The 21329-nt window shown below is 41.1% G+C and overlaps 1 protein-coding gene across 1 annotated transcript in view; it reads right to left on the minus strand.

Moving 5' to 3' along the window:
* Positions 1-579: 579 nt before the first annotated feature.
* LOC120017429 overlaps positions 580-21329 on the minus strand; it is a 40076-nt gene continuing 19326 nt past the window's right edge. The window contains exons 2-4 of the mRNA XM_038960175.1: positions 1804-1863; positions 807-1292; positions 580-719 (exon numbers count right to left, since the gene is read on the minus strand). Coding sequence (XP_038816103.1) covers positions 580-719; positions 807-1292; positions 1804-1863 — 686 coding nt within the window. The remainder of the gene's footprint in view (positions 720-806; positions 1293-1803; positions 1864-21329) is intronic.

Raw genomic sequence — 21329 nt, forward strand, 5'->3', positions numbered from 1 at the left:
ACACACACACACACACACACACACACACACACACACACACACACACACACACACACACACACACACACACACACACACACACACACACACAGAGATGCAGTGACACAAGGTCGTAAATCAAACACAGTGTAATAGGAGCGAGAGTAAGCAAGCTTAATGGACGCACAAACAAACAAACAAAAACACAAGCACGCACTTGCACACACACACACATTATACTGTAGATTATAGAAGCTGGTAATGAAATAGTGATTTAGAGAAACACAGTAGACATTTTTGAGAATGTTTTACAGTATCACAGGTAAGCAATCCCCTTCCTCTTAGGCAAATGACAACACTAATGCTAGCTACAAAACAGAAATATAACGTCTTTATTTGTAAAGCATTAATTGTCACTACCCATTGAGTGGATACCATTAGCATGCACTACATTTTCATTATTTATTTCAAAGCCTTTATGTATTATGTCAGCACGAATCCTTCAGCAAATAATCTCTAATTTGTACACATTCATTAAAGGTAGAGTAAATCTGGCGCTATGCTATGGAGAGTGACGAGGCGGGGGTTGTTCATCTAGACTTACAGCTCTATACCAGAGGACACCTCTGCTAGTGGGCGGTTCCTCCTAGTTGTGTAAACTGCATATACGATTACCATCAAGGGCAGTGCCACACAGAGCACTATGCGACTGATTGGCAACTCATTGATGTTGTTGGTACCTGAATGAGAGGGCTTTGGAGGACTTTGACTATCAATAGGTTGTTGTGGAGCAGTGATGATTGTCCCGACAGGATCCATAGTCCCACCTGAGACCTTAGAAGTGAGGTAGACAAATGTCTTCCTTGTTCCCTCAGTCAGCTGACACCACCACTTCCTGTTCTTATCCTTTCTCCAAAGTTTCACAGTCAGAGTGATGTCACAGCCAGACACCCGTGTGACCTGGTATCTGGAGTCTCCCTGCAACTCGCCACCTGTCTCATTCACCCAGCTCACACTAACGATATCTCTAACGAAGGAGTCACACGTTACAGGACCGCCATATGTTAGCAGAGAGCACCTCAAGGTTACATTTGTAGGATGCTTTTGATCTGTCTCTGGTGTGGACATGGAGATGGTGAGAACAGACAGGTAGACAGTAGTATCCTCTCCAAGATGTGCTCTGCCATCTGTAAGGTACTGTCGGCAGACATAGACTCCAGTATCATCAGCGCCAATGTTACGAACACGTAGGGAGCAGTCAGACCCTACTCCCAGTCTCTCACTGCCCTCGTTTCCTTCATTTTGGATCTTCCCTTGAAAGACCTTTTCAGTAGCACTGTGAGACTCAGTTCTGCTGAAGAGCCACACTGTAGAGGAGCAGTCAGGGTTGACCACATTGGTACACGGTGTCACACCCTGGCCTTAGTTATCTTTGTTTTCATTATTATTTTAGTTAGGTCAGGGTGTGACATGGGGATGTATGTGTTTTTGGTTTGTCTAGGGGTTTGTAGGTTTAATGGGGCAATGTCTTGTCTAGGTGTTTGTATGTCTATGGCTGCCTAGATTGGTTCTCAATTAGAGACAGCTGTGGTTTATTGTCTCTGATTGAGAGCCATATTTAAGGCAGCCATAGGCATTTAGGTTTTGTGGGTAATTGTCTGTGTCTATGTTCTATGTTGCATGTGTGCACCTAGTTCATTTATATAGCTTCACGTTCGTCTATTTGTTGTTTTGTTTCGTTTTTCTTCTTAATAATAAAGAGAAGATGTATTTTTCACACGCTGCGCCTTGGTCCACTCTCTCACCCTTAGACAGCCGTGACACACGGCAGACTGACATCATCCCCCACACTGGAGTACAGGGAATGGGAGCCTCCATTGACACCTGGGTAGACAAAGAGGTTTCTTACAAAAACATATATTTTGAGCACAATTTGCTAAAATGAGAATTACAACAACGTCAGTATTTTTTGTATTAATTGAAATTCTGTTCCATTCACCCCTCTATCCATAACACGGGCTACAGTACCGGTCAAGAGAAGGGCAATGTGGATCAGGAGCTCCATCAGAAGTCTATTGTGTGTAACCACAGCTATTCTCTCTGTGTTCTGCGTTCTGTGTGTGCCGTAATGTCTCTATATAAAACACCCTGATATCCTTTAGTAATAGGTTGATTGGGAAATGATGTGACTTCCTCTTTTGTTTTGACAAGCCCTCCCCTCACAACATTGCCTCTATGTATTCGTTACCCCGGTAACATTTGGAAATAATGTATTTTTGATATTATGAAACTACTCTAGATAGGGTGTGTGTTGAGGTCTTTGGCGTGATAACCAACATGCAACATCCCTCTTCTCTCTAAAATCAATACCCCCATCAATTCAACTCAGTCAACTTGCTCTCTGGGGATGCAGTGCTAGAAAGATCATGGTCTTGTGTGTGTGTGTATATGGGGGTGATTCATGAATTTGCCTCAGTATTCGAATCATTTGTCTTTTGAGCTCATATTCCATGAACCTTCAGACCATAGTGTGATATGTAATGCAAACCGACCACATTTAGAGACAAGGTAGTGTGAATATCAACAGTGAAAGTTGTTTCCCACCTCAGATGTAATCAAAGGACATAATACTGGTCAGCACAAAAAGGACAACAAATATGGAAATGCCTTTTTGTTTAGTTTCTAACACTACTAATTAAACCACACCAGTGAGTGAAGAAAAGGAGGAGGGTGAAATAGAGAGAGAGAGTGAGAGAGAGATTATTTAACTCTGGCTTTTTGCATTTGCAATGTAAACATATGTTCCCATGCCAATAAAGCCCTTTGAACTGAGCGAGAGAGAGAGATTCTGATTGTTTATTTCACTTGCTTTTGCATGTTTCCCATTGAAGTGAATTGAGAGAGAGAGAGAGAGAAAGCGAGAGAGAGATAAAGAGAGAGTGAGAGAAAGCGAGAGAGAGATAAAGAGAGAGTGAGAGAAAGTGAGAGAGAAAAAGAGAGAGTAAGAGAGAGAGAGAGAGCTATGCATTTGTATTTTTCATCCTCATCAGAAGTTTAGGTGTTTGTGTCTATATTGTCAGGGGCCTTTCCTTTCCCTGTCTGTGCTCTGACTACCATTGCTTTACTTAAAGGCTTCCTCTCTGTCTCTTCCACTAATGACAGGGTTAGAATTACAAATCAGGGCATTCCCATATGTGTGGTACAAATATTAAAGTGGGCATCCTCATAATAAGTGATGAAAATATCAACATTGATCCAGACCATTATTTTCAGGTCACTCGCAGGAGACAACACATCATTGGAATTCTATGGACTAATGCAGTTACGCCAGTCATGGCGTTTTCTTTGGAGGCTTTGCTGATAATTTGGTCGAGTAGGTATTTAGTAAGAGACCTGTTTTAAATCTGCTGTTCCAAAATCATTAAGGGCAGTGAAATGAACAACAGCCCAACTATGACAGACACAAATCAACATGCTAATTGACTTGTGTCTGTGACAACAATCTATTCTACGTCTACACTATGATCATCTCAATTTGAGGTGTCAGATGATTTACGACAGGTCTGTTGTCAAAAAGATGATGTCTTCACATTTCGGCTCACACCTCTCTCTGTATCTGAGTGATTTGCAGTGCAGTTATGTGAATATTGTACAGGTCATTCAGCACAGAACTAAAATCGTGCGTCATTATTTTTCAGCTCTGTGATTAAGTTATGGGTCTACATATTATAGAAATTGAGGGTTCCGGATTGCGAAGTCTCCACCCTCGCAAAAGGAACCTCTCAGCCCTATCCTGATACGTCCAAATAACTAGTGACAACAATCTATTCTACGTCTACACTATGATCATCTCAATTTGAGGTGTCAGATGATTTACGACAGGTCTGTTGTCAAAAAGATGATGTCTTCACATTTCGGCTCACACCTCTCTCTGTATCTGAGTGATTTGCAGTGCAGTTATGTGAATATTGTACAGGTCATTCAGCACAGAACTAAAATCGTGCGTCATTATTTTTCAGCTCTGTGATTAAGTTATGGGTCTACATATTATAGAAATTGAGGGTTCCGGATTGCGAAGTCTCCACCCTCGCAAAAGGAACCTCTCAGCCCTATCCTGATACGTCCAAATAACTAGTGACAAAAATCCAAACACCGGAACTACTGCTGCTCGTTATCCCAGGCATCCCATTAAGTCCCAACAGATTCTTCGGTTTACTTGCAGATAGCTGCCCACGAGAGATTAGATGCAGACCTACTGCACCCAATGAGGCATGTCTGTCACGATCGTCATAATAAGCGGACCAAGGCGCAGCGGGATATGAGGACATCTTCTTTTATTAGAGATGACGAAACACGAAACGAACACTTTTACAAAACAAAACAACAAACGACCGTGAAGCTACAAACGTTAGTGCATACACAAGCTACAAACGTACAACATAGACAATTACCCACAAACACCTAAAGCCTATGGCTGCCTTAAATATGGCTCCCAATCAGAGACAACAATAAACAGCTGTCTCTGATTGAGAACCAAACCAGGCAACCATAGACTTTCCTAAACACCTACACTGAACACAACCCCATACATACTACAAAACCCCCTAAACAATACACACACCCTAAACTAGACAAAACACACAAACATCCCCCATGTCACACCCTGACCTAACCAAACTAATAAAGAAAATCAATATAACAAAGGCCAGGGTGTGACAATGTCTGAGTTTATAGGGCTGTGTGTGTGTGTGTGTGTGTGTGTGTGTGTGTGTGTGTGTGTGTGTGTGTGTGTGTGTGTGTGTGTGTGTGTGTGTGTGTGTGTGTGTGACACAAATGACCCTATTTGCCTGATGTATTTAGTTTGATGTCCTTCCCAGTAAAACACAGCAGCAGTATACAGCATATAACAACGTGGATGTCCCAACTTCTCTGGATCTTTCAGTAGAAGGACAAACATTTGGGTCTAGGAGTTTATCCTACAATCCACCATGACAGATAGAGTATGCCATGGGCAGTTCTGATAAAATCATCTTCCTCAATGTCTGCTTGACAGATATTTTGTCAGTGGTATCTGTATTTTATTCTCTTTGGTGTTTGTTTCATTAACATCAGTGTGGTTTCTACATATCAGGCCTCCATATTGCGCCTGTGTGCTGGCGCTGTGATTTGGTATGTACTGCACTGAGCTGTTAGAGAGAGTTGATTTAGCTGGGTCATTCCCTCACCTAGCCAGAGGGCAGGGGTTTCATGACAGATGTGATCTGCTGCAGACAGTCTGATACAGATATAAGGACATATACAGACACAGAGACACAAACACACATACACAATCTCTTTCTCCGTCATGATTATAGTCACAGCTATGCGGTTGTGGTCTCGGCTTTGCCTTCGATCCTTAGCTGTGATATAATCTAGAATTGGCTCAACCTTTTTGCTTTATGATGGAAAAATACCTTATTCTAGAAATGAGTTCCAGGTAAAACTGCCAACATTGTTACCACAACTGTCTGTGTTTTGCTGAGGCAAAAAGTGTCAGAGGCCTTTCTTTTGCCTGAGTAAGTGCTTGGTGAACTGGAGTTCAGTAGTAATTGACTGAATCTTCTCGTTAGATGTCTGCTATGCGCTAATTAACTACTCTTGTTACAGTATTTGTGTTGGTTAAATTGCATGAATAAAACATCTATCTCAACAAGCTCAAGGTCTCACTCAGAATTTTACAACAGCAGTTTCCCTCTCCTCCGTTTCCAACTAAGAAAGGGAAGCGCTACACAGCTATTTCCATTGTATTGCTATTGTGACACCCTCATCTTGATAGAGGTTTATATAAAAAAACGTGGCTCATACAATTTCTTCTCAGTCTCTAGTGTTATAGTCAGTGTAAGAGGGAGGCAACAACAGAGCCATTGTCAGTGATCTTATAGGTCACCAATACATGACCCTATGATTTAACTTTGAACATTTGCAGACAGTGCTACTTGACTTTGTCAGAGAGATACTGTGTGAATTCTAAACTGTGCATTAGACACGTGCAAATTAGCTTAATCTAACCGAATGTGATGTTATATCTGGAGGTCTCATGGCTGACGTTAGCGCTGCAGCTACTGTAACATAATTTCCCATTTGGCATTTTTAACATGATGTCTGCAATCAGCCAGCTGTGCCTGGAGTGTGGCAGATTGCATTAGCATCGTGAGGCATGCCCCTGCAAATGTCTACCAGTCAAATGTATTCAGAGCATTGATGTACTAGTGTCACATCAATAAGGTGGTTGGTTCACACTGTGAGATAAGGTTGAGATGGGGCGAGGGAGGAGGGCAGAATGATGGATGGGGTGAGGAAAAAAGGAGACACCAGTAAATGTTGACAGCTCTTCGAGAAACATAACCATAATCACTTACCCTTTAGGGGAAACTTCCAGATATGATACATACTGATACATACTGATCATGTTCTTGATTTAATAAGACCAGAATTATTTACATTTGATATAAGTTGATTACTAATTCAATGAATTCAATTTTCACATTAATTCACAAAATACATTTTATAATGACATTGAGAAGTAGAGTATTCATTTCTAGTACTGGGTAGATAAGGATCCAGAGTAATGGTTGTTTCTCTATGCAGCTAGCTACCTGTGAATCACCATCGCCAGTCAAGTTGAATACTTGTCATTACTTTTCAGATGCAGTCTTTGTATTAACTTGAATACCCTGACAGACATGACAGGAAGGATGAACATGCCAAACAAACAAATCAACGTTTGCTGTAAACATACTGATTAAAAGCAATTCTCTTTGAGATTCAAGCAATTCTCTTTTTGAGATTCATATACATAAGATTCATATTATTTTGGGGCCTCCCGGGTGGCGCAGAGGTCTAGAGCCAGAGTCTCTGGGTTCGCGCCCAGGCTCTGTCGCAGCCGGCCACGACCGGGAGGTCCGTGGGGCGATGCACAATTGGCCTAGCGTTGTTAGGGAGGGGGTTGGGTTGTGCTTCGGAGGACGCGTGGCTTTCAACCTTCGTCTCTCCCGAGCCCGTACGGGAGTTGTAGCGAGACAAGATAGTAATTACTAGTGATTGGATACCACGAGAAAAGGGGATAAAATTTAAAAAATCAATAAAAAAAATAATATTATTTCAAACGATTTTGTCTGTGTTTATGCAATTTACTCCTTGCTGTATTGGGGCCGGTGTGCCCAGAAAGTATTCACACCCCTTGACTTTTCCACATTTTGTTGTGTTACAAGGTCGAATTAAAATGTATTTAATTGTATTTTTTTGTGAACAATCTACATAAAGTACTCTGTCATGTCAAAGTGGAAGACAAAATCAAACATTTGCAAAAAAACACACATTGATTACAGCTGTGAGTCTTTCTGGGTAAGTATCTAAGCGCTTTGCCCACCTGTATTGTACAATATTTGCACATTATTCCCCCCCAAAATTCAAGCTCTGTCAAGTTTGTTATTGATCATTGCTAGACATACATTTTCAAGTCTTGCTATAGATTTTCAAGCCAATTTAGGTCAAACTATAACTAGGCCATGAACATTCAACGTCGTCTTGGTAAGCAACTCTAGTGTATATTTGGCCTTGTGTTGTAGGTTATTGTCCTGCTGAAACCAGGCTGAACCAGGCTTTCTTCTAGGATTTTACTGTGCTCGCTCAATAAAGTTTATTTTTATCCTAAAAAAAACTCACTAGTCCTTGCCGATGAAAAGCATACCCATAACATGATGCAGCCCCCACTATGCTTGAAAATTTCTTTGCCACAATTTTTTCAGTTTTACTTCAGTGACTTATTGCAAACAGGATGCATGTTTTGAAATATTTGATTACTGTACAGGCTTCTTTCTTTTCACTCTGTCATTTAGGTTGGTATTGTTCTCTCCTATCACAGCCATTAAACTCTGTAACTGTTTTAAAGTCCCCATTAGCCTTATGGTGAAATCCCTGAGCGATTTCCTTCCTCTCCGGCAAATGAGTTAGGAAGGACGCATGTGTCTATGTAGTGACTGGGTGTATTGATACACCATCCAAAGTGTAATTAATAACTTCACCATGCTCAAAGGGATATTTAATCTCATCTTTTTTTATGTTACCCATCTGCCAATGTGTGCCCTTCTTGCAAAGCATTGGAAACCCCCCTGGTCTTTGTGGTTGAATCTGGTTTTGATACTCACTGCTCGACTGAGGGACCTTACAGATAATAGTGTGTGTGCGGACAAAGATGAGGTAGGCATTAAAAAATGGCACTTATTAAGTGACTTGTTAGTTAGGACTTAGTTAGGCTTGCCATAACAAAGGGGTTGAATACTTATTGACTCAAGACATTTCAGCTTTTCATTTTTAATTGATTTGTAAAAATGTCTAAAAACATAATTTCACTTTGACATTATGGGGTATTGTGACACAAAATCGAAATGTAATACATTTTAAATTCAGGCTGTAACACAACAAAACGTTGAAACATTCAATGGGTATGAATACTTTTTGAAGGCACTGTACATCTCTGTGTGGGTGTGTGACTGATCTCAGAGAAACAAACTTGCTGAAGCAAACCTACAACCATTGCTTTTCTCATCATGTCAGTATTAAGCCAAGAATATAGGAGTAATTGGATATGCTTGTTTTTAAGAAAGAAATACAGAACAGAGCTTTCAGAGCTCCTTAATAAAATGACAATTAGAAATGAATTACCTGTGAATACATAGTTGAGATAGACATGACTTTGACTTAGGTGTCTATTTCAAACAACAATGTGCACAGTTGAAATAAATCCTTCATATGCTATCATTTACATTCTGGTTGGCATACTGTAAGCAGTCTTATTTCAAAAAAATGAAATGGAATAATGATGAGTGAGAAAGTTACAGACGCACACATATCATACCCCCCAATCATGGTAGCATCCACATTAATGTACAAGTGTTTAGAAACATATTCTATTCTTATTTACAATACAATAAAAGTGACTCCAAACTGACATAATACAATATTTACCATTCATTTCTTTTGGGCACAAAATCATCTGAAACACAACCAAAACAAACAGCAAATGCATCCAACAAGTTTGTAGAGTCTCAGGCTTGATGTAACCATTGTGTGCTAAGAATATGGGACCAAACACTAAACGTTTGACCATTTCTATGGGCTATAGTAGTAAAGGCCAAATGTAATATTTGATCAAATCATTTAAATACAACATTTTTGATATCTTAAGGGGTCCTACATTTCCAAATCAAATAGCTAAATGATCCATGGTATGACCATCTTAAAACAATTACATATGTTAGCTTAATTAGAACAACACGTGCATTACTCATTTATACATTTATAATGCAATGTAACTTCCTAATGGAATTCTGGACAATGTTAGGTGTCTATAATTAGAGTGTGTTCTGGGCAAAGACAGTAAAAGAGGAAGGGCAGATCTATCTCCTCTGAGTCCTAATACGCACGCACGCACGCACGCACGCACGCACGCACGCACGCACGCACGCACGCACGCACGCACGCACGCACGCACGCACGCACGCACGCACGCACGCACGCACGCACGCACGCACGCACGCACGCACGCACGCACGCACGCACGCACGCACGCACGCACGCACGCACGCACGCACGCACGCACGCACGCACGCACGCACGCACGCACGCACGCACGCACGCACACACACACACACACACACACACACACACACACACACACACACACACACACACACACACACACACACACACACACACACACACACACACACACACACAGTGCAACCCAGAAAATGAGTGAGTCACATTAGATAATCCACTAATCCACCACATCACCATAGGAGTACAGGCTCCAGTGATTGCAGCATCTCTCTATCTTACTCAGGGTCAGAAAGCCCATGTTTCACAAAAAAATTAAATAATAATAATAATGAGAAGTGCATATATGTATTAATTTGATATGTAATTTTTTTTTTCAATCTGACATTGTAAATTGGAGATATAATTAAGCAATAAGGCCCGAGGGGATGTGGTATATGGCTATTATACCACGGCTAAGGGCTGTTCTTATGCACGACGCAACGCGGAGCAATAAGATGCCTTATTGCTATTATAAACTGGTTACCAACATAATTAGAGCAGTAAAAATAAATGTTTTGTCAAACCTGCTCATTCAATTCTTAATTTTTACTATTATCTACATTGTAGAAAAATAGTGAAGACATCAAAACTATGAAATATGTTACGTTCGTCGATGGAAGGATCGGACCAAGGTGCAGCGTGGTAGGCGTACAACATACATTTATTAAATGAACACCAAAAACAAGAAAGATAAACGACACGTAAAGTTTTGGAGCGCTAACACAGCAACTATACAAAAACAAGATCCCACAAACTAAAGGTGGGAAAAAAGGCTGCCTAAGTATGATCCCCAATCAGAGACAACGATAGACAGCTGCCTCTGATTGGGAACCATACCCGGCCAACAAAGAAATAGAAAAACTAGAATGCCCACCCAAATCACACCCTGACCTAACCAAATAGAGAAATAAATAGGCTCTCTAAGGTCAGGGCGTGACAGTACCCCCCCCCCCCCCCCCCCCCCAAAGGTGCGGACTCTGGCCGCAAAACCTGACTCTATGGGGGAGGGTCCGGGTGGGCATCTAGACCCCGCTCCGCTCGGAGTACCAGAGCTTGATTGGTGTAACATTGCCATCAGATATTTTGGTAAAACTGCTGAAACAAAATGCCCATAATTACACTGAATGGTTAATCTTCCCTAAGAGAGAGTCCCAGTATGACTGTTCATTCAATAACATAAATTAGGACTGTACCAGTTAATTACCAATTTAAAGAACTTGTGAGGCAGACCAGATAATCCGAGACGTGACTAGTATAGGGATCTCTGTAGATGAGAAATATCACCGAACATTTTGTTACTCATCAATGGTATGTATGTAGTTCTGTCCTTGAGCTGTTCTTGTCTAACGATGTTCTGTATTATGTCATTCTGTATTATGTTTCATGTTTTGTGTGGACCCCAGGAAGAGTAGCTGCTGCTTTTGCAACAGCTAATGGGGATCCTAATAAAATACCAAACACCAAAAATGGTTTGTTCAGCTAACATGGTTTTCTGTGCCACTCCAAAGAAGATGGCCATCAACATGTAATGATTGTAATGATGAATATGGAGTAGTCACAGATTCGTACAGACCAAAGTCTGTCAGTATTATGTTCTTATCAAAACATTGGTACCCATCCAGGAATGGACATTAAGCCCGTCTACCTGTAGCGCTACATAAGAGATAAGAACATTGGATAAGAACATTGGCACCCAGCCCATCTCTCCAGTTTAGGGCGTGTGTTACAGGGAAGGCCACAGGTGATTAATGCCGCCATCCCTCATTGCCGTGGCGATCCTTGAACTCTGACACCTTCAATCTGTCAGGTGAACACAGCTCAATCAGCGCACCACCCCGTGTCACACCGTCACCCCCGGCTATCTGTCATCCACAGCAACAGTTAGAGAGGACCAGGTCAAGCTTAAACAATAGGCTGCTGCTGTCACATAGCCTCCCATACACAACGGTGTAGTCTCTTATTACCTCTCCTATCTTTTTGTATTTTCTCTTCCTCATATCTCTGTGCCTCCTGTCTACTCTTTCAATCTATTACTCCCTGCCTCTTTTTTTACCATCTCAAGTTCAGGAAACACAAATCATAACATTTCCACTAAAAAAGACCATATTTCCCTACCTGAAATTGAGAATCACAGAGGGTGTTGAAATAAGCAAATACAGTTTCTTTCAATCTTATGTAGGTCTGTAGGGTTAGCTGAGGTCCTGACCCCTCTAACCTCTCTCCCACTACAGACTGAGTTCTGAAGTCACTTTAACCTTTGACACCTGACATGTGGGAGGTGATGGTAGTAAAGGATATTTCCCTCCCTGTGTTAGTGAAGACAGGAGAAAACAGACACATGCCCAAAATATCAACACCCCTTCAGAGTTCACTGAAGCAGGTCAAACTCTCTCTCTCTTTCGGTTTCTTTTTCTGTCCCTTCTCTTTTTTGCTATAATACTGTCTGTCTGTCTGTCTGTCTGTCTGTCTGTCTGTCTGTCTGTCTGTCTGTCTGTCTGTCTGTCTGTCTGTCTGTCTGTCTGTCTGTCTGTCTGTCTGTCTGTCTGTCTGTCTGTCTGTTGTGGCGGATGAATCAGAATTAGTTGGGTAACATAGATAAATAAGATGTTTTATTTACATAATATGCTTATGTGAGATGCTTGTCATTAGAATGTATCCTTTTGGACTATAGTGTTGGCAGTTGCACTTATTTCTTAGCTGGGGCTCAGTCATTTGGGGCCCAGAGAGGGGAGAGGTCAGGCTTGTCTTTTACATGTCTCTGGTGCTATGCAGAATATCAGAAAGGGAAGAGGACAGGATGGAACATTGTCTTCATATGTGAATGTATCTGTTAAACCATGTGAAGGGATGGTGTGATTAAGGGGGAACCAATTACTTGTCTCTACAATGTCTGAGCTTATCCAGGAGTGGGGTCAAGAGGGGGTTTACTTGAGATGGGAGTATCTAGAGTTGACAATTGAGTTATGCCTTGGATGAGGTAATGTTTTTGTACTATGAAGTACCAGGAACGAGATTAGAACCTCGTCTTAGAGACCAAACTGAACGATAATTTATAGCGAATGCTATCTGGCTATGGGATACTCCTCTCTCAAGTAAAAGTCTTTCTTTGTGAACTGTTCCTAAGATCTGTGGTTCGTCATGTAAGTTGAGAGGGGTGTATCTGGCTATAAAATATCTTTGTATTCTACTGTAGGGACTCTCAGAATTCATTATAGACACTGAATTGATCTGAGAGTCAAAGGGCTATTGTAAAGCTCATATTATTAAAGATGAAGTTTAAGTATAACTCTGACTGGTGTGTGGTTTGTAACTCTCCTCATTTGGTAATACAGGAAATTGCTACGACACTGTCTTGCTCTCTCTATTAGCTCTAGACAGGCTTATAAGCATTAGTCCCTAATTTGCTTTTTAGTGATGTCAATAATAATAGCAGTTCGACTGAGAGCATTGTGTGGTAGAATGGGAGACTGTATTATGCTCCTTGACCCCTGCCCTTATTGATTATCAGTAATCGTTGGGGTTAAAGGGTGATGAGTTACACTTACATCATCGCTTATGGCATCAACTGCTCTTCCACATGCTTGCATACATGGGCATACAGTATGTGCTGATAATTCATGTGCAATAAATAATAGACACTACGCTCCTGACATAACAGATGACCTTCGGTGCCAGGGGTCATCGGGGTATCTTGTGGCTGATCGATTTGTCAGACAGAAGGAAGAGTTTCATCATGTTTGAGCTATTTATAATGTGGTCTCAAATCGGTTTAGTGTGCATCATTGACATACCACTTGTATGCATATTGTCTCCAAGGAACAATTTGCCATTTGCAATTGAGCTCTCATTCTGCATGCGTCTGACACAAGCACACACACACGCACATGCATATGTCACTACACACACAGCAGAAAATTATATTTTCTCATGTGTTACAGTACAATAGAAAGCTTTTCCAGTAAATGTAATCTTTTTACCAGTATTTCAAAATGAATACACACAGAAGATAGTAAGGAACATTTCATACTTTTCCATCATGTTATGGAATCTTTCAAGAAGAGCTCCTCTTTCTAAACCGTAAATAACCTAATTTGGACTAATTGATAGTTGACATTTGTTGGTAAAATCATATCTCTCTTTCAACACAATATCTTGTCCAGACACACAAAGAGCAAGTGAACTGAGTTATGTTTTTTTCTCTCTAGCTAAAAGCCCCTCTGGGTACATTGACTTCAAAACAAAACCTAAGAGACTCATGGTTCTCATCCCCTTCCATAGACTTACACAATAATTATGACAACTTCCGGAGGACGTCCTCCAACCTATCAGAGCTCTTGCAGCATAAACTGACATGTTGTCCAGCCAGTAAAAGATTCAGAGATGTAATCTAGTACTGAAAGCATAAGCTACAGCTAGCTAGCACTGCAGTGCATAAAATGTGGTAAGTAGTTGACTTAAAAAGAGAGAAAGACAATAGTTGAACAGTTTTGAACAAATTAATTTCTTCAAAAATGAAAGAGAAGCAAGAGAGAGAGATTTCATCTTTCTTTTTTCACTTTCAATTTCACTTACTGTAGTAACCTGGTATATTTATGTTAACCAACAGATGGCAGTATTGACTCAAGACGGGGGTTTGCTTTCCGTTATCCGTAGCCATTTCCTATGTCTGCCTATATAACCATGATTTAAGAAAGCTTCAGGTAGCTTAAGCCAGGTGCATTAGAGAATGTTATTCTAAGTTACAATTAAATACTAAACCGTACTTACGTGTCATGAGTCATCAATCTAAGAAGCCTCTACCCTCTTAGCTCCTCTGCATAAACTGTTAAGGAAGGATGTGGCCTGGAAATGGTCAGAAAGACAGGAAGAAGCTTTTGCAAAGTCAAAGATGTTACTGCAATCAGCTGAAGTGCTAGTGCACTACTCAGCAGGCAGAGAGCTCATCTTATCGTGTGATGCCTCATCGTATGGTGTGGGGGTGGTGCTATCACACCGGATGGAGAAAGGTTTCTCTGCACCAATCGGGTTCATGTTAAGAACGTTGTCGCCAGCGGAGAAAAAGTACTCTCAGCTGGACAAGGAAGGACTGGCTGTCATATTCAGAATACAGAGATTCCACAAGTACTTATACGGGAGAACATTCACTATTGTGACCGACCATAAGCCTCTGATCTCTCTGTTCCATGAACAAAAGCCAGTACCACAAATGGTCTCTCCCAAGAGTTCAATGATGGGCTGTGTGGCTCAGGGCCTACGAGTACAGAATCATTTACAAAGCAGGTAGATACCATGGGAATGTTGATGCTCTGAGTAGGCTGCCCGTTCCAGAAATCATCATTCAGGAAGAAGAAAATTACCAGGTTTTGATGATTGATGTGTTGGATGATGCACCTGAGGAACACAGCACAAATCAGGCAATGGACTTCAAAGGATGTGACGCTATCACAAGTGCATGAATTTATCCTGAAAGGATGGCCTACAGTGACAGAGCCTCAGATCATGCCTTACTACGCTCGACGCTTGGCCTTGAGTGTTTGAGATGGATGTGTTCTGTGGGGTTCAAGAGTAGTTATCCCACCACAAGGGCGGGGTATGCTACTAAAGTTGTTGGATCAGTCGCATCCAGGTATGTCGAGAATGAAAGGCCTAGCGAGGTCATACGTCTGGTGGCCAAAGATGGACCAGGATGTGGAAAATGAGTTCAGCCGGTGTGCAGATTGTCAGAGCAACAGGAAGTCACCCCCCACCGTGCCATTACATCCATGGGAATGGCCGGAAAAAACATGGACACGACTACATGTAGACTACGCTGGACCTTTCCTAGGAAAATTTTTCCTTGTGCTGATTGATTCTCATTCAAAGTGGATGGATGTTTACCCCATAAACACGCCCACATCGTACGCTACAATTGAGAAGTTGAGACAAAGCTTCAGTGTTATGGGATTGCATCAAATGTTGGTGAGCGACAATGCTACTTGTTTCACAAGCACTGAATTCACAAGATTCATGAAACAAAATGGAATTCAGCATGTAACGTCGGCCCCTTTTCACCCATCTTCAAACGGATTAGCAGAACGTGCAGTTCAGACCTTGAAGGCGGGGATGAGGAAGATGCAAAGGCCCAGCATTGAAACAAAGGTGTCAAGATTCTTGTTTAGCTACAGGATTACTCCTCAAGCTACAACTGGGTTGTCACCTGCAGAAATGTTGATGTCAAGGAGGTTAAGGTCAACCTTGGATCTCATCAGACCAGACCTGAAATGAAAATACACAAAGGCAATGGAATCAAAAATGTAATCATGACAATGGAGCCAAACTCAGAAGTTTCTCACCTGGAGATGATGTCTGTACAAGAAACTATGGGTTTGGTCCTACATGGATTCCAGCTACCATTGAGGATTGCTCAGGACCAGTATCTTATACTGTGATCATCGGAAGTGGACAAAGACTAAGGAGACATGTGGAACAGATCGGAGCTCGAATTCCAGTTTCATCCAGGGATCTGGATCAATGCTTAAACGAGCAGGACAGGACATTGGAACGTTCCCCAGAGCTGCAGTTGGACAAACCACCTGATACCAACAATGCTCAACTTCCTGAGACCACCAGTCCGGTACAACCTACTCCTGTGAAGTCTCCACAAAAGGACTTTGTTTCACCATCAAGGGGTGAAGAGCTGGTGGCACCAGCTACACCACCTCTGAGACGCTCTATTAGAGAGAGACGTCCGCCAGACTTTTTCAGATCCTAAAGGAGATCATGTTTGAAAAAATGTAAATATGAAAATAGCATAGCTCAGAAAGGAATTAAGTTGGGTTATTAGCTTTAAAGGGGGGGAACGTAGTAACCTGGTATATTTATGTTTACCAATAGATGGCAGTATTGATTCAAGACGGGGGTTTGCGTTCCGCTATCCGTAGCCATTTCCTATGTCTGTCTATATAACCGTGATTTAAGAAAGCTTCAGGTAGCTTAAGCCAGGTGCATTAGAGAATGTTATTCTAAGTTACAATTAAATACTAAACCCTACTTATGTGTCATGAGTCATCAATCTAAGAAGCCTCTAAGGATACTACACTTACTTAGCTAGCAAATGCAGCTAGCTAGTTTAGCTTACTCAAAGACCCTGCTCAAACAGAGGGATACTATGTTAGCTAGCTGGCTATGAATATCCAACACAACACTGGAACTATTCCAAGTAAAGGTAAGCTTTTGGTTATACAAATGTATTGCCACCGGGGCTCGCTGGTGTAACTGCTGGCTGACTATACACTGTAAAGTTACTGCATGGTTGTAGCGGGTTTACTAACGCGTTAGTTCTATTAGCTATGTTGACTATGATGTTACTTTAGCTAATATGGTGACCACAATGTAGGCTGTGTGTAACAGTTATGATATGGTTTGAAAAGTTTTTTTTTTGCTTGGTCACATACAGCTAATGTGTTGTGCATTGAAGTCCACAAACGAATGGAAAAGGTGAGAGGAGGAGAGCGCATAGATGCGAAAAGGAATACAACGTGGCTGCTATGAATGTGAACTGTGTTTACGGGTGACCAGCGGTGTATTCATTCTGCCGATTCTGTTGAAAAATGTTTCTTAAACAGACGCAAACGGAATGAAACGAGGATAAACATACCTGAATTTGACCAATATAAACTCTCATTTGCAACTGTTGGACTAATGATTACACCCTAGTTCAGCTAGATGCAGGCAAGAGTGTGCAAGGCGGTATTAAATGTGTCGCAATCTCGACCTGGGTGCACCTACATTGTAATATTTCATTCATATGCTAGGTTGTAGCAACCTCATGAGTATCATGTAGCAGCCTAAACCTATCGATGTTACATTGAACTGGGTGAATGGAACATGAATGGCAGTCATCCAGTATGCTGTAATAGAAATAATGCCATGCTCATGATTTTTCTTTTGTTCTCCCTCATCTTAAATGGCACTGACCACCACTGACCCCTAGACACTACTCTACTTCAGCTGTCGAGTGAAGCACTTAAGTTTCAAAAGACATGGAGGGAACGATTGTGCAGCCAAGGTCATCTTTTTTTTTCATTCTCTCACTTCAATAAAACTTGGCACTCGACATATGTTCAGGCTACTAATATACAAGGGTTCTTTCAAACACGACTAAGTGCAAAACCATCCGAAATGAGGTAGACAATCTGGGAGGTGTTACAGCTGGTTACACTAGAACAGGTGTTTCCAAACTGTACCCCCAGGGGTACGTGCAATGCCGTCAGGGGTACGCCAAATAAAAATGTGATTCACATTTTAAAATATATTTATATTTATATTATCCAACGGGGCTATATATATTTGGGTGAGTTTTTTTCTCTCGCCTGAGTAGCCTCGTTTCACTGCCAAAAATAAAATTAAACCATCTAGTGTTCAGCGAAATAACACAATGTCAAATACAGGTAGCCTAGTCAAATAATTAACATCCAATCACATTATCCGTTACTCTCTCGCGGGAATTCCACTAACGGTCCGCATTTAGCCAAACTTAGCTGCTGCTCATGTTGGTATCTGTACTGATGGCGCAAAAGCCATGACAGGGAGACATAGTGGAGTGGTAACATGCGTGCAAGCAGTTGCTCCCGACGCCACTTGGGTACACTGCAGCATTCACAAGAGGCTCTTGTTGCCAAGGGAATGCGAGACAGATTGAAAAATGTTTTGGGCACTACAGTGAAAATGGTTAACTTTGTTAAAGCAAGGCCCTGAACGCTCGTGTATTTTCTGCATTATGCAATAATATGGGCAGCGACCATGTAACGCATTTACTACATACAGAGGTGCGCTGGTTATCAAGGGGCAAATTATTGACACGTTTTTTTAAATTGAGAGAAGTTATTTTTACTGACCATCATTTTCACTTGTCTGACCGCTTGCGTGATGACAAGATTCTCACAAAACTGGCCTATCTGGGTGATGTTTTTTCTCGCCTGAATGGTCTGAATCTAGGATTTCAGGGACTCCCTGCAACTATATTCAATGTGCGGGACAAAATTGAGGCTATGATTAAGAAGTTGGAGCTCTTCTCTGTCTGCATTAACAAGGACAACACACAGGTCTTTCCATCATTGTAAGATTTTTTTATGTGCAAATGAACTCAAGCTTACGGACAATGTCAAATGTGATATAGCGAGTGAGTTGGGTGCGCAATTACGCAGGTACTTTCCCGAAACGGATTACACAAACAACTGGAATCGTTATCCCATTCATGCCCTGCCTCCAGTCCACTTACTGATACCTGAACAAGAGAGCCTCATCGAAATTGCAACAAGTAGTTCTGTGAAAATGTTATTTAATCAGAAGCCACCGCCAGATTTCTGGATTAGGCTACGCTCAGAGTATCCTGCCTTGGCAAATCGTGCTGTTAGGACACTGATACCCTTTGCAACCGTGTACCTATGTGAGAGTGGATTCTCGGCACTCACTAGCATGAAAACTAAGTACAGGCACAGACTGTATGTGGAAAATGATTTAACCTGTTTGGGCTGCAGGGGCAGTATTGAGTAGCCGGATAAAAGGTGCCCATTTCAAAGGGCCTCGTACTCAATTCTTGCTCGTACAATATGCATATTATTATTACTATTGGATAGAAAACACTCTCTAGTTTCTAAAACCGTTTGAATTATATCTGTGAGTAAAACAGAACTCATTTTGCAGCAAACTTCCTGACAGGAAGTGGAAAATCTGAAATCGATGCTCTCTTCTAGGGGCTGCCTATTAAAGTCCTTGATATTTATTCGTTTAGATGCACTTCATACGTCTTCCACTAGATGTCGACAAGGAGTGAGAGAAGAAATGGAGTGTGTAACTTGATCTGGGCTCGTATAAATGCTCTTTGTATGACGTGTCACCAGTTTCCTGTTTTCTTGAGAGCGCGTCAAGGGACCTGGATTTGCCTTCTGATAAGCTGTCGTTATGGACGACTAATATCTCCGGCTTTGATTTTATTTGATACATGTGACAATATCATCATAAAGTATGTTTTTTCAATATAGTTTAATCAGATTATTGAAATTTTTTCGGGAGTTTTGCCGTGTTCCGTTCTCTTCCGTTTGTTGACATGGAGAGATTCGCGCCACTTGGCAAGTGTGCTTGCTAAATCGAGAGGGAAAAAGGCAGTTCTAAATCCAAACAACGATTGTTCCCGACAAAGGACCCCTTGTACAACATTCTGATGAAAGATCAGCAAAAGTAGGACCCATTTTATGATGCTATTTCATATATCTGTCGAACATGTTGTGCTAGTCGTTTGCGCCCAGCTTTTGGGTACTCTCTCGCTATACCTAAGCTGGATGTCGTAATGAAGTTATTTTTAGAATTCTAACACGGCGATTGCATTAAGAACTAGTGTATCTATCATTTCCTATACAACATGTATTTTTTAGTTATGTTTATGAATAGTCATTTGGTCAGAATATGTGTGTCAGAAAAAGTGTCAGAAAAATATCCGGACGTTGTGGGAAAAAGATGCTACATTAGCACAATGTATAACCACTGATTTCAGCTCTAAATATGCACATTTTCGAACAAAACATAAGTGTATGTATAACCTGATGTTATAGGACTGTCATCTGATGAAGAATATCAAGGTTAGTCAAAAATTATATATCTTTTGCTTGTTTGTTACGATCGCTAACTTTTGCTGCTGGTAAATGGCTTGTGTTTCTGGCTATTGTGGTAAGCTAATATAACGCTATATTGTGTTTTCGCTGTAAAACACTTAAGAAATCGGAAATATTGGCTGGAATCACAAGATGCCTGTCTTTCATTTGCTGTACACTATGTATTTTTCAGAAATGTTTTATGATGAGTATTTAGGTATTTGACGTTGGTGTCTGTAATTATTATGGCTGCTTTCGGTGCCATTTCTGATTGTAGCTGCAATGTAAACTATGATTTATACCTGAAATATGCACATTTTTCGAACAAAACATAGATTTATTGAATAACATGTTATAAGACTGTCATCTGATGAAGTTGTTTGTTGGTTAGTTTGGTTGGTTCTTGGTTAGTTAGGTTGGCTTTGTGCATGCTACCTGTGCTGTGAAAAATGTCTGTCCTTTTTTGTATTTGGTGGTGAGCTAACATAAATATACGTGCTGTTTTCGCTGTAAAACATTTTAAAAATCGGACATGTTGGCTGGATTCACAAGATGTGTACCTTTCATTTGCTGTATTGGACTTGTTAATGTGTGAAAGTTAAATATTTCTAAAAAATATATTTTGAATTTCGCGCCCTGCACTTGAAATGGCTGTTGTCATATTGTGGCCGGCCTCGGGCTTGCAGCCAGAAGAAGTTAAGACGGATACTCTCTCCAATACAACACAACATTGCAGAGTTATGTGCATCCTTTCAAGCATACCCTTCTCATTAACCTCTCTTGGGTAGGGAGCATTATTTTCACATCCGGATGAAAAGCGTGCCCAAAATAAACTGCCTGTTACTCAGGCCCAGAAGCTAGGATATGCATATAATTGGTAGATTTGGATATAAAACTGTTAAAATTATGTATGTGAGTATAACAGAACTGATATGGCAGGTGAAACCCCGAGGACAAACCATCCCCCCCAAAACAATTCAGCCTACCACTGTTTTCAATGGCTGTCACTTTTATTATAAGGCGACATCCTCCCAGATTGCAGTTCCCAGGGCTTCCACTAGATGTCAACAGTCTTTAGAAAGA

This window comes from Salvelinus namaycush, chromosome 22 (genome assembly GCF_016432855.1).
Source record: "Salvelinus namaycush isolate Seneca chromosome 22, SaNama_1.0, whole genome shotgun sequence".
Taxonomy (NCBI): domain Eukaryota; kingdom Metazoa; phylum Chordata; class Actinopteri; order Salmoniformes; family Salmonidae; genus Salvelinus; species Salvelinus namaycush.